Below are 14682 nucleotides of genomic sequence, written 5' to 3'. Positions count from 1 at the left end.
TATGCATTGATATCTCGGCTACGTGTGCCTTTTTAAAAAATGTATGTAGTTCTGTCCTTGAGCTGTTCTTGTCTATTGATGTTCTGTATTATGTTTCATGTTTTGTGTGGACCCCAGGAAGAGTGACAGAGGATTGTACAATATTTTGCCATGTCTCTCAGTCAAGTTGGTTGTTGATCATATTTTGCCAATTTGTCAAGTTGGTTGTTGATCATTGCTAAACAGTCATCCTCAAGTCTTGCCATAGATGTTCAAGACTATTTAAGTCAAAACTGTAACTAGGCCACTAAGGAACATTCAATGTCACCTTGGTAATAAACTGCAGTGTATATTTGGTCTTGATTATTGTCCTACTGACAGGTGAATTTGTCTCCCAGTGTCTGTTGGAAAGCAGACTGAACCAGTTTTTCCTCTAGGATTTTGCCAAGGCTTAGCTCTATTCCGTTTCTTAAAAACTCCAACAGGATGCATGTTTTGGAACATTTTCTTCTGTACAGGTTTCCTTCTTTACTCTCTGTCATTTAGGTTAATATTGTGGGGTATGTACAATGTTGTTGATCCAGACTCAGTTTTCTCCTATCACAGCCATTCAACTCACCATTGGCCTCATTGTGAAATCCTTGAGCAGTTTCCTTCCTCTCTGGCAACTGATTTATATTGATACACCTCTCAAAGTGTAATTAATAACTGTACCATGCTCAGAGTGATATTCAGTGTCTGCTTTTTTTTACCCATGTACCAATCCTTTGCAAACCATAGGAAAACCTCCCTGGTCTTTGTGGTTGAATATGTGCTTGAAATGTAATGCTCGACTGAGGGACCTTACAGATAAGTGTACAGTCGTGGCCAAAAGTTTTGAGAATGACACAAATATTAATTTTCGCAAAGTCTGCTGCCTCAGTTTGTATGATGGCAATTTGCATATATACTCCAGAATGTTATGAAGAGTGATCAGATGAATTGCAATTAATTGCAGTCCCTCTTTGCCATGCAAATTAACTGAATCCCCAAAAAACATTTGCACTGCATTTCAGCCCTGCCATGAAAGGACCAGCTGACATCATGTCAGTGATTCTCTTGTTAACACAGGTGTGAGTGTTGACGAGGACAAGGCTGGAGATCACTCTGTCATGCTGATTGAGTTCGAATAACAGACTGGAAGCTTCAAAAGGAGGGTGGTGCTTGGAATCATTGTTCTTCCTCTGTCAATCATGGTTACCTGCAAGGAAACACGTGCCGTCATCATTGCTTTGCACAAAAAGGGCTTCACAGGCAAGGATATTGCTGCCAGTAAGATTGCACCTAAATCAACCATTTATCGGATCATCAAGAACTTCAAGGAGAGTGGTTCAATTGTTGTGAAGAAGGCTTCAGGGCGCCCAAGAAAGTCCTGCAGGCGCCAGGACCATCTCCTAAAGTTGATTCAGCTGCGGGATCGGGGCACCACCAGTACAGAGCTTGCTCAGGAATGGCAGCAGGCAGGTGTGAGTGCATCTGCACGCTGTAACGCCCTGGCCATAGAGAGTTGTTTTTGTTCTTTATTTTTGGTTAGGCCAGGGTGTTACATTGGGTGGGCGTTCTATGTTCATTTTTCTATGTTTTTGTATTTCTTTGTTTTGGGCCGTGTGTGGCTCCCAATCAGGCACAGCTGAAGTTCGTGTTGCTGATTGGGAGTCACACATAAGGAGCCTGTTTTTCCTTTGGGTTTTGTGGGGGATTGTTTCTGTTTAGAGTGTTTCCTAACAGGACTGTTTTACTGTCATGTTTTGTTCATTTTTGTAGTGTTCTCTTTGTTCGAATTAAATTTCAAGATGAACACTAACTCCGCTGCACCTTGGTCTACTCTCTCTTCCGACAGCTGTTACTCACACACAGTGAGGCGAAGACTTTTAGAGGATGGTCTGGTGTCAAGAAGGGCAGCAAAGAAGCCACTTCTGTACAGGAAAAACATCAGGGACAGACTGATATTCTGCAAAAGGTACAGGGATTGGACTGCTGAGGACTGGAGGTAAAGTCATTTTCTCTGCTGAATCCCCTTTCCGATTCTTTGGGGCATCTGAAAAAAAGCTTGTCCGGAGAAGACAAGGTGAGCGCTACCATCAGTCCTGTGTCATGCCAACAGTAAAGCAGCCAAGGAAGTGGGCTCACTCACAATTGTTCCTAAGAACACAGCCATGAATAAAGAATGGTAACAACACATCCTCTGAGAGCAACTTCTCCCAACCATCCAGGAACAGTTTGGTGACAAACAATGCCTTTTCCAGCATGATGGAGCACCTTGCGATAAGGCAAAAGTGATAACTATGTGGCTCTGGGAACAAAACATCAATATTTTGGGTCCATGGCCAGGAAATGGCCCAGACCAGACCATGGCCCAGACCTTAATCCCATTGAGAACTTGTGGTCAATCCTCAAGAGGCGGGTGGACAAACAAAAACCCACAGATTTTGACAAACTCCAAGCATTGATTATGCAAGAATGGGCTGCCATCAGTCAGGATGTGACCCAGAAGTTAATTGACAGCATGCCAGGGCGGATTGCAGAGGTCTTGAAAAAGAAGGGTCAACACTGCAAATATTGACTCTTTGCATCAACTTCATGTAATTGTCAATAAAAGCCTTTGACACTTATGAAATGCTTGTAATTATACTTCAGTATTCCATAGTAACATTGGACAAAAATATCTAAAGACACTGAAGCAGCAAACTTTTTGAAAATTAATATTTGTGTCATTCTCAAAACGTTTGGCCACGACTGTATGTGTTGGGTACAGAGATGGGGTAGTCATATAAAGTAATGTTAAATACTATTATTGCACACAAGAGTCCATGCAACTTATAATTGTTAAGTACATTTTTACTGAAGACATTTCAGCTTTTCATTTTTTATTAATTTGTAAACATTTCTAAAAACAATTTCACTTTGACATTATGGGATATTGTGTGTAGGCTACTGACACAAAATCTCAATTTAATACATTTTTAATTCAGGCTGTAACACAACAACATTTGGAAAAAGTCAAGGGGTGTGAATACTTTCTGAAGGCACTGTACGTGTTCGCCACAGCTGTGTTGTGTGTGTGTGTGTGTGTGTGTGTATGTCCCTGTCCATTATCCGAAAACTGTGTGTGTGTGCCCACCTGGTCCAGTTGTCCCTTATGTCACGGCTGCGTTGGCTCTCCTGCTCTGCCTTGCTGCGGACAGCCCGCCAGCGCAGCTCCAGGACGCCTCCTGTGCCGCCGACCCCGGTACTGCATCCCCAGGCCTGCAGAGCCTTCCCCTGGTCCAGGACCGAGCCCAGGGCAGGCCTGCACTCCTCCAACAGGGCCAGCACTCGCTAATGGGGGGAGAAAGGGGAAGGAGAGAGAGAGAGAGAAGGGGGCGAATAGGGGTGGGATAGGGTGAAAATGTGAAAGAATAAAAAATTGAGAAGGGAATGTGTTTGGAATAAGAGAGAAGAAAGAAGAGGTGATGAAAAGAAATGTAGGGATCAAATAATTATTGTGGGATGTGGGGAGAGGAAAAGGGAATGAGGCGGGGACGGAAAAGGGAGAGGAGGGGAAGACAGGAACAGAGAATGAAAGTGAGAGGAGACAGAGAGAGGAGGAGGAAGGGGATGTTTGCAAAGGTTACAGAAAGAGAGAAATAATGAGAGGGATAATGGGGAGAGAAATGTGAAAAGGGGATAAGGGAAAGGGAACAAGGCGAAAGGAGCGAAAGAAATGCATAGAGAGAGTGAGAACGGAATCATCACCACCCGAATCCTCACCTCAACCCACGCCCACCCCCACACACCAGTGCCTATGAGTCTCAAATGGCCTCCTATTCCCTACATAGTACACTACTTTTGACTTGAGCCCTATGGGCTTGTTTAAAAGTAGTGCACTATATAGGGAATAGGGGGCCAATTTGATCGTAAACAGCATCTCATTCAGTTATTATGGCCAGATAGGGGAAGGCATAAATCTATTAAGGAGATTTGATGAAAAGAAGCATGTGTACTCTACCCCTCCACACACACGTGCACACACACGTGCACACACACACATTCCACTCAAGTCGGTCCGTCTGAGAGATGAGAAATAGGATTCTGTAATTGTAAAAGGGAGGGGGGAAGCCAGCTAGTTATGGGGAGGGAATCCAAAATGGAACACCATGTTCTACTCTCCGATAATGGCCATCCGTATTCCTCCAAGTAATTTGATTTTGGAATGAAGCGATGCCACAACAAATAACTCTCCTTTTTTCACCCATTACTCTCTGTCTACCTCTCTCTCTCCTTCTGTCTTTCCATCTCTCTTTCTCTCCATCTTTATTGTGCCAGGTGCCCATGAATCCCTCATTCACTGAAGGGCCTGGTTCACATCCAGCTCTCTCTGTATGGCTGTGTCCCGAATGGCCCCCTATTCCCTACATAGTGGACTGCTTTTGACAAGAGTCCTATGAGGGGAATAGGGTGCCATTTGGGAGTCAGCCTGTGGCACGTCCTACATTGTTGTTGGTTACTGGAATTAGACAACAGGTGGTTTCGTTACAGTGCACGAAGGATGCATCGCTCATGTGGACATAAGACACCTGTTGCTTATGACTTATGCTCATGATATACAGTATCTTCCAGTGATACAAATTAAGAGTAAGGGATACACTGGTTACGTAGTGCAAACTAATTCTTAGTGGGCAAATGTTGCTCAATTGGGTATGTGAGGAGAAGAAAGGGGGTGGACAGAAGGAGATATGGGACGGTGAACGAGAGAGGGATGAGGAGGTGATAGCGACGGCAAGAAAGACTGAGATGGTCAATGCAATGAGAAAAAGAAGAGAGAAAAGAGCATGCAGAGAGTCAGACACAAAGAGAGCAGAGAGACAGACAAAGAGAGCAGAGAGTCAGACACAAAGAGAGCAGAGAGACAGACAAAGAGAGCAGAGAGACAGACAAAGAGAGCAGAGAGCCAGACACAAAGAGAGCAGAGAGTCAGACACAAAGAGAGCAGAGAGTCAGACACAAAGAGAGCAGAGAGACAGACAAAGAGAGCAGAGAGACAGACAAAGAGAGCAGAGTCAGACACAAAGAGAGCAGAGAGACAGACACAAAGAGAGCAGAGAGTCAGACACAAAGAGAGCAGAGAGACAGACAAAGAGAGCAGAGAGACAGACAAAGAGAGCAGAGAGACAGACAAAGAGAGCAGAGAGACAGACAAAGAGAGCAGAGAGCCAGACACAAAGGGAGCAGAGAGACAGACAAAGAGAGCAGAGTCAGACACAAAGAGAGCAGAGAGACAGACAAAGAGAGCAGAGAGACAGACAAAGAGAGCAGAGAGACAGACAAAGAGAGCAGAGAGACAGACAAAGAGAGCAGAGAGACAGACACAAAGAGAGCAGAGAGACAGACACAAAGAGAGCAGAGAGTCAGACACAAAGAGAGCAGAGAGACAGACAAAGAGAGCAGAGAGACAGACACAAAGAGAGCAGAGAGACAGACACAAAGAGAGCAGAGAGACAGACAAAGAGAGCAGAGAGACAGACAAAGAGAGCAGAGTCAGACACAAAGAGAGCAGAGAGACAGACAAAGAGAGCAGAGAGACAGACAAAGAGAGCAGAGAGACAGACAAAGAGAGCAGAGAGACAGACAAAGAGAGCAGAGAGCCAGACACAAAGGGAGCAGAGAGACAGACAAAGAGAGCAGAGTCAGACACAAAGAGAGCAGAGAGACAGACAAAGAGAGCAGAGAGACAGACAAAGAGAGCAGAGAGACAGACAAAGAGAGCAGAGAGACAGACAAAGAGAGCAGAGTCAGACACAAAGGGAGCAGAGAGACAGACAAAGAGAGCAGAGAGACAGACAAAGAGAGCAGAGAGCCAGACACAAAGGGAGCAGAGAGACAGACAAAGAGAGCAGAGTCAGACACAAAGAGAGCAGAGAGACAGACACAAAGAGAGCAGAGAACAGACACAAAGAGAGCAGAGACACAAAGAGAGCAGAGTCAGACACAAAGGGAGCAGAGAGACAGACAAAGAGAGCAGAGACCAGACACAAAGAGAGCAGAGACAGACACAAAGAGAGCAGAGACAGACACAAAGAGAGCAGAGACAGACACAAAGAGAGCAGAGACAGACACAAAGAGAGCAGAGACAGACACAAAGAGAGCAAGATAAGGAAAGAAGGAAGAGTAGTAGAGAGAAGAGAAGGAGAGGGAGGTTTGGATACCTGACAGGTGTCCAGTCTTTCCTGTAGCAGCCCCTCTTCTTCCTCCACGGGACCCTCGCAGGGGATGAGGGCTTCCAGCTCCTCCAGCAGCCGGCCCAGCTGAACACAGCCCTCCTCCCACTGTGTCCAGACCTACACACACACACATGCATACACAGTGTGTATGTGTGTGTCTGTTTAAAAGAGAGTGTATGTGTTTAATTATGTGGGTCTTTCATGTGTGTGCGTGTACCTGAAGCCTTCTGTGCATGGTGGCTCCCTGCTCCAGAGCCTGTTGCTGCAGAGTGGTGACCTGTTGCTCCAGCCGGACCTGTTCATCCTCCTGACCAACCAGCCCCCCCTGTGGCTCACACTGGAACAGCCGCTGCACCAACGCCAGCTGGGACTCCATAATCTGGTACAACTTCTTTTCAGCCATCGCCAAACACAGACAGACACAGAATAATCAATTGAAACCCAGTTTCTAAATTGACAAAATCACATGGCAATTGGTCAGAGGTTTACATGGAGATGATCCCAAATGTTCATTTAGACTTGGATTCAACTGCTTTCCGACTGGGAAGACACTGTCCTCTACAGTTGTTCTTGCTTTCCATCAGCTCCCATGCCAAGTCGAATGTGCATAAAATGACTTGACATAACACTCTCTTTTCCTCAGCATATGCTTACCTTGTGCCTGCTGAGCAGAGTCAGCTGGGTTCGGCTGTGCGGTGGGTGGTCCTGACTGTCTGCCAGACGCTCTCTGCCTAGCTCCACCAGACTGGCCAAACCCTGCAGCAGGGCCTGGGACACCCGCTGCAGCTCCACTGCTTCCTCGGGACACCGACCAACGACATACTGCAGAGACACACCATCGTTACTGACCTGCAGTAGACATCTAGAGTAAAAGACGGGATTATGTGGGAAGAAAATACTGACAAAGGGGCACACACACACACACAAACAAACACACACAAACATTCACTAGCCCTATGATTAACAAACTAAATGTTGTACCTCCAGCATGAGGACATCCTTGATGTGTGTGAATGGGTCACTCTGTCCACGTTCAAAATCATCATACACGCACACGTGGCTCTCCTGTTGCTCCGTCCCTGCCTGCATGCAGCGCACAGTGTGAAAAGAGACAGACATTGACGAGTCCTGGTTAAGCAGCAAGGCACGAGAGCCCGTTGCATATCGTAAAGAACACAAGGATATCTGTTCTAGCTAATGGTTGTAAGGTGGTTGTGGGCTGGTTTGTGAGGTGATTATGAAGTGCTGGGCGGCAGGTAAACCAGTGGTTAAGAGCGTTGGGCCAGTAACTGAAAGGTAGCTGGTTTGAATCCCTGAGCCGACTAGCTGTAAAATCTTTCAACGTGCTCTTGAGCAAAGCACTTAATCCTAATTGCTCCTGTAAGTCTGGATAATAATGTGCTTATAGGGCAGCCAGGTCACACCAGTTCCACTGTGGTATTAGACATTTGTCCAGGATGTAAGCATGCAATTGTAATACTGTCCACAAGGCGCAACACAAGTGCCTATTACTATCTAGCAGTCTCATGGCTTGCTAGGGTGTTGTGGATGGGGATTGAAGAAGGGCTTAAACCATGAACTACGGCTTGGCGCATCGCATGTTCAATCCCATTGCTAGGCACTCATTGTTAATTGTTCTGCTTTAACCCAGACCTTAACCCTTACCTTAACCACTCAGAATGAATTCCTACACTTAACTCTCAAGTTTTTTCTGTTCGAACCGTATCCCAAACCTTAGGTGATTGCAAAGTGGTTGTGGGTTGGTTGTGATGTTATTGTGAAGTTGTTGTGAGGTGGTTTGTGTGGAGCCACTGACCTGACTGTGGCCCAGTTCTGTGTGTAGCCGGCTCAGTGAGGAGGTGAGGGCTGACTGGGCTGTTTGAAAACAACCCTGAAGACAGGTCACACACTGGGCTGTGGTCTCTGGTGCTTCAGACAACTGGTCTGGGATGATGCCTGACCTTAAATGGTTCAGCTCCTCACCCAAGGCCGGCAGCTCCACCGAGAGGCACTGTGAGGCACACAGACACACACAGGTACGCACACACACACACACACACACACACACACACACACACACACACACACACACACACACACACACACACACACACACACACACGTATGCATACATACACACACACGCAGACATACACACACACACGCACACATACATACACACATGCACAGTTCATTTGCACAGGTTCAGAGATTTTGTCATCGGAAAATATTATTGTTATTGCAGTTTAGCTAATTTGATAGTGAGTGATTAAAAAACCCCAGGGTGATATTTCCATGGTGCAAAAGAGCACAGATTAAACCTGGCCCAATTTTTTATTTTTCATCTGGCAAAGTTTACTTGTTCAACAATGTGTGTTATTAGGCGGTAACTATTTATACATCAACGTAATAATATGAATAATCACCTCCTTATTTCCCACATTGTTGAAAAAAAGTTCAATCACAGATCGGTGCTCTTTTGCACAATGAAAATGTCACCGCCAGTGTGCAATATATGCTACCTATTTCCAGAGATCTGTAAATCAGCAGTTTGTAGGTACTGTACCTCCATCTGTAGCAGTCTTCGTTGACTGTCCTCCACAGTGGTAATAGAGGGACTGAGCAACAGGCCAGTGAGTGTTTCCAGAGAATGCTCCACTCCACACAGAGCTGTGTAGAGCTCTCTATCCAACATGGGATAGCCATCTTCCTTTGAATTGGCAGAGGAAAGGCCACTTGCTCTGTGTCTGAGTTGTCTAAGGCTTGCAGCACACACCTCTATCTCTCTCAGACCACCAAAGCCACCGCCGGTCCCCTCTGCCCTTGACCCTGTAGCCTTCACAACCACATGGAGAGCACCATCAACACAATATAATGGCTTGAAAACAGCCACCCTTAAAATCCTGTACCTCTGCTAAATTTTGACCCAGGTCTGATGAGTAGTTGAATCAGGGAGGTGTGACTGTGTGAACTGACCGCATGTAGATCCTCCTCCTGAATATTCCTCAAGGTGTTGAGTTTCTCAGACAGCCGAGTGTGAAGGAGGTCCCATCTCCCATCCTATGAAAAATAAACGTAAAACGTGTGTGCAGGTAATTGTGTGTGTATATGTGTGTGTGTGTGTGTGTGTGTGTGTGTGTGTGTGTGTGTGTGTGTGTGTGTGTGTGTGTGTGTGTGTGTGTGTGTGTGTGTGTGTGTGTGTGTGTGTGTACATATGTGGTGCACGGGTGTGGTACTCTTACCAGGTCTTCCTGGGGGTTGCTGGGTGTATCTGGCAACTGACCAATGGCAACTGTCCCAATTTCCTTGGTTACTGACCCAGTCATCTTGGTTACTGACCCAGTCATCTTTGTTACAGAAGTAGTCTCAGGTACTGATTGTATCTCTTTGGCTACTGATCCAATCTTCACAGGTACTTCTCCAGTTTCTTTGGTTGCCAAGACACTTTTTACAGATGCTGGTCCAGTCTCCATGGTCACTGAACTAGTTTCAGGCAATGAGACAGTTGCCTTGGTTACTAATTCAGACTTCTCGGTTACTGACAAAGTCTTCTTGTTAATGTCCTTACTGACTGATTCTGTCGCCTTGTTTTCTGATATAGTGGTCTTGGAGATGGGTCTCCACTGAGCCGGTAACGAAAGGGTGTCTGCAGGTGCTTGGTCTGTTTTTTCAGGTGCTGGTTGGATCTTCTCAGATATTAAACCAGAATTAGTGTCTTCTGGGTCGACACAAGACTCTGGAGTGTCCAACTCCTGAACAAAGATGATTGGAATGAATCAAAGCCAACCCCAATAGAATGGTATGGAATCTGACATGAAATTACTTCTTTACTCAATGATCTGGTAACACTTTACATTTATAATCCATTAATAGATCATTATTAAGGCATGTATTAATGATTTGCTGAACACTTGTAAATCATTATTACGACTTCATTTACCACTAGTAATTAAGGTATTTGTAAACGGTTAACACTGTTTAACAATGCTCATTAATACATCATGGATAATGAATTTGTTAATGATCTGTAAATTATTTCTAAACCATAATTATAAAATGTATAAAAAACGACATTATGTTTATGTCAGTGAGCAATTTACATACTATGAAGTCATAAACTATCACTTATTACTTCTGCCTTTATTCATGATCGATATGTTTATGTCTTAAGAACCACGTCATGTACAAATTATTAGTAAACTTGTTTGCAGTACCCAATCTAAAGTTGCAGCCATTTATACAAACTTATTCATGAAGGTTGAAATTATTATACATCTTTTCACGAATTTCCCCTCATAATATCAGCCTGGCCATTCCATCATTAAAAACTCTATGTGACAATGTCATGAGGGGCATTATTAAAACTAATTTGTCAGTGATTAGATCACCTTCAACCAATCAGAAGATGAACTAATCCAAAATGCAGCGTTTGGCCCCGTGGATTTTTACACATCCATCATCTTTGAGAGGATGCTGATGGGATAGTAACGGGGAATATTAGTTGTGATTCCAGGCTATGGCTCAGATACGTTTAAAAACATAAATAAGTACACAGCAGATAGGAGGTTGAAGAAAAGTTTATATATTTTTGACATACAGTCAGAATGTCCAATAGATCACACCTGTACAGTGTTTGTATATGGTACAGGAAAACCTGTTGACTAGCTAGATGGTGCTGAAGCTAGCTGCCTAGCTGCGGGCTAGCTATCTGTCTTTAGCTGATCCACATCCGCATCTGATCGGAACGCTCAGATGAAAGCAGACGTCCGCATCATGTGTTCTATTTTAATACCCTTTTTTCTCCGATATGCACCCTTGCATTGTAGCATAGCAATACATAGTAGCACATAATAACCATAGCAAACATGACAGCACTCTCACAACAATAACAATGGCACTCTCTGATTGGCTAAGAGCATGTAGCTGGTCCAGCAATGGCTAAATCAGGCCCGATGCATGCTCTTGCATCCCTATGGCCCGATGACCATTGCCTTCAGTGTCACTAGAGGTGGATTTACAGCAGTGTGTTCATGGAGTGCATGGGTAAAAGTGAGTAATAGTTGTTGTTGTTATGGCTAAGATGTGTGTGTGTGTGTGTGTGTGTGTTTTACTATTACTGCTAGTAGTAGTTGCTATTATTATTCCCTGTAATGTTATTACTGAGATATTTATGCTACATGTTTATGTATACATTTATACAGTCCTTTTCTATACAGTCCTTTGTTATACGGGGGCCCCTCAGGGGTGTGTGCTTAGTCCCTCCTGTACTCCCTGTTCACCCATGACTACATGGCAAAGCACGACTCCAACACCATAAGTAAGTTTTTCCCGACTACGCAACAGTGGTAGGCCTGATCATCAACAACGATGAGACAGCCTATAGGGAGGAGGTCAGAGACCTGGCAGTGTGGTGCCAGGATAACAACCTCTCCCTCAATGTGATCAAGACAAAGGAGATGATTGTGGACTACAGGAAAAGGAGGGCCGATCACACCCCCATTCCCATCTACAGGGCTGGAGTGGAGCAGGTTGAGGGCTTCAAGTTCCTTGATGTCCACATCACCAACGAACAATCATGGTCCAAAAAAAGATTTGGCATGGGTCTTCAGATCCTCAAACAGTTCTACAGCTGCACCATCCAGAGCATCCTGACTGTTTGCATAACCGCTTGGTATGGCAACTGCTCAGCTTCCGACCGCAAGGCACTACAGAGGGTAGTGCGTACGGCCCCGTACATCACTGGAGCCAAGCTTCCTGCCATCCAGGACCTCTATACCAGGCGGTGTCAGAGGGAGGCCCTAAAAATTGCCAAAGACTCCAGCCACCCTAGTCATAGACTTCTCTCTGCTACTACACGGCAAGCGGTACCAGAGCACCAAGTCTAGGTCCAAAAGGCTTCTTAACAGCTTCTACCCCCAAGCCATAAGACTCCTGAACAGCTAATCAAATGACTACCCAGACTATTTGCATTTTTACTTTTGTTTATTTTAGTAAATACTTTCTTAACACTTATTTTTCTTATAACTGCATTGTTGGATAAGGGCTTTTAAGTAAGCATTTTACTGTAAGGTCTACATCTGTTGTATTCGGTGCATGTGACAAATACAATTTTATTTGATGAACAAAGGCAATAAAGTCATTGGCAGATAATTTACAACTTCTTTATAGGCATGTTTATGAATAGCTTACTATGTCTAATAAAGTATTCTGAACACAAATATAAATACAACAATTTCAAATATTTTACCGAGTTACAGTTAATATAAGGAAATCAGTCAATCTATGGATTTCACATGACCTCGGCAGGAGCGCAGCCTTGGAGGGCAAATTCTCTGAAACGAATTTGGAGGTGGCTTATGGTGGATAAATGAACATTACATTCGCTGGCAACAGCTCTGGTGGACATTCCTGCAGTCAGCAGGCCAATTGCATGTCAGCATGCCTGAAAACTTGAGACATCTGGGGCATTGTGTTGTGTGACACAGTGCCTCAGAGTGGCCTTTTATTGTCCCCAGCACAACTAGCACCTGTGTAATGATCATGCTGTTTAATCAGCTTCTTGATATGCCACACCTGTCAAGTGGATGAATTATTTTGGCAACGGAGAAATGCTCACTAACAGGGAAGTAAACAGATTTGTCCAGAAATATGTTTTTGTGCTTATGGAATATTTCTAGGATCTTTTATTTCAGCTCATGGAACATGGGACCAACACTTTACATGTTGCGTTTATATTTTTGTTCAGTATAATTATGATTTACATTCATGTGCAGTAAATCATTAAAACATGCCTTATCAATTATATATTATTGGCTTTCAAATGAAAGTTATTATAAAGTGTTACCCTCTGAACTCCACAGAGAGAGAGAGAGAGAGAGAGAGAGAGACAGAGACAGAGAGACAGAGAGAGAGAGAGAGAGAGAGAGAGAGAGAGAGACAGAGAGAGACAGAGAGAGACAGAGAGAGACAGAGAGAGAGAGAGAGAGAGAGAGAGACAGAGAGAGAGAGAGAGAGAGAGAGCAGAGAGACAGAGAGAGAGAGACAGAGAGACAGAGAGACAGAGAGAGAGAGAGACAGAGAGACAGAGAGAGAGAGAGACAGAGAGACAGAGAGAGACAGAGACACTGTTAAACCTTTAGTGACTGTTAATAAGGAAAAACTACCACGTGTAGAGGACTTACTATAAATGTCTGCTTACCTTAGTGACAGCAGCGGTGTGGGCTTCAGACATAGCGTCACTAACCTGGAGCCATTGGGTGGTTGTAGCCACTGATTCTGACAGCTCCTGGTGGCTAAGAGTCTCGTCTGGGTCCTAACACACACAGTACATGTACACACACACACACACACACACACACACACACACACACACACACACACACACACACACACACACACACACACACACACACACACACACACACACACACACACACACACACACACACACACACACACACACACACACACACACACACACGGGTATGGGTGTGTGTTATGGGTGTGTGTGGCAGACAGGGCTCTTGAATGGCAGCTGCCTCTGACAGTGTCCAAGGGATGTCGAGGTAGGACTATAATCAGTAAAAGTACAGCATGTTAAACTTAAACCCTGTTATAAGGCCCACATTTTTTAATATATATTTTTTTATTTCACCTTTATTTAACCAGGTAAACTAGGTGAAAACAAGTTCTCATTTACAACTGTAACCTGGCCAAGATAAAGTAAAGCAGTGTGACACAAACAACAACACAGAGTTACACATGGAATAAACAAACCTACAGTCAATAACACAATAGAAAAGTCTATATACAGTGTGTGCAAATGAAGTAAGATTAGGGAGGTAAGGCAATAAATAGGCTGTAGTGGCGAAATAATGACATTTTCGCAAATAAACCCTGGAGTGATAGATGTGCAGAAGATGAATGTGCAAGTAGAGATACTGTGGTGCAAAGCAGCAAAAAAAAATGTATAAAACCACAATATGGGGATGAGGTACAGTGAGGGAAAAAAGTATTTGATCCCCTGCTGATTTTGTACGTTTGCCCAATGACAAAGAAATGATCAGTCTATAAACAAAAAAATCCTGAAAAACTCATGTAAAAATTGTATAAATTGATTTGCATTTTAATGAGGGAAATAAGTATTTGACCCCCTCTCAATCAGAAAGATTTCTGGCTCCCAGGTGTCTTTTATACAGGTAACGAGCTGAGATTAGGAGCACACTCTTAAAGGGAGTGCTCCTAATCTCAGTTTGTTACCTGTATAAAAGACACCTGTCCACAGAAGCAATCAATCAATCAATCAGATTCCAAACTCTCCACAATGGCCAAGACCAAAGAGCTCTCCAAGGATGTCAGGGACAAGATTGTAGACCTTCACAAGGCTGGAATGGGCTACAACACCATCGCCAAGCAGCTTGGTGAGAAGGTGACAACAGTTGGTGCGATTATTCGCAAATGGAAG

The 14682-nt window shown here is 44.3% G+C and overlaps 1 protein-coding gene across 9 annotated transcripts in view; it reads right to left on the bottom strand.

Moving 5' to 3' along the window:
• Window positions 1-14682, bottom strand: part of syne2a (spectrin repeat containing, nuclear envelope 2a) — a 250928-nt gene that overhangs the window by 90604 nt on the left and 145642 nt on the right. For 8 of the 9 annotated variants that reach the window (XM_014145109.2, XM_014145104.2, XM_014145107.2 and 5 more), the window contains 10 exons: window positions 13417-13530; window positions 9461-9970; window positions 9195-9278; window positions 8785-9054; window positions 8035-8229; window positions 7200-7301; window positions 6873-7040; window positions 6436-6609; window positions 6204-6335; window positions 3140-3336 (listed from right to left, as the gene is read on the bottom strand). In XM_014145109.2, coding sequence (XP_014000584.2) covers window positions 3140-3336; window positions 6204-6335; window positions 6436-6609; window positions 6873-7040; window positions 7200-7301; window positions 8035-8229; window positions 8785-9054; window positions 9195-9278; window positions 9461-9970; window positions 13417-13530 — 1946 coding nt within the window. The remainder of the gene's footprint in view (window positions 1-3139; window positions 3337-6203; window positions 6336-6435; window positions 6610-6872; window positions 7041-7199; window positions 7302-8034; window positions 8230-8784; window positions 9055-9194; window positions 9279-9460; window positions 9971-13416; window positions 13531-14682) is intronic. The other variant, XM_014145105.2, reaches the window with a different exon arrangement.

The sequence above is a fragment of the Salmo salar genome, chromosome ssa15, assembly GCF_905237065.1.
Source record: "Salmo salar chromosome ssa15, Ssal_v3.1, whole genome shotgun sequence".
In the NCBI taxonomy this organism is placed as follows: domain Eukaryota; kingdom Metazoa; phylum Chordata; class Actinopteri; order Salmoniformes; family Salmonidae; genus Salmo; species Salmo salar.
The sequence above is the reverse complement of the archived record's forward strand: the minus strand, read 5'-3'. Positions and strand labels throughout refer to the sequence as shown.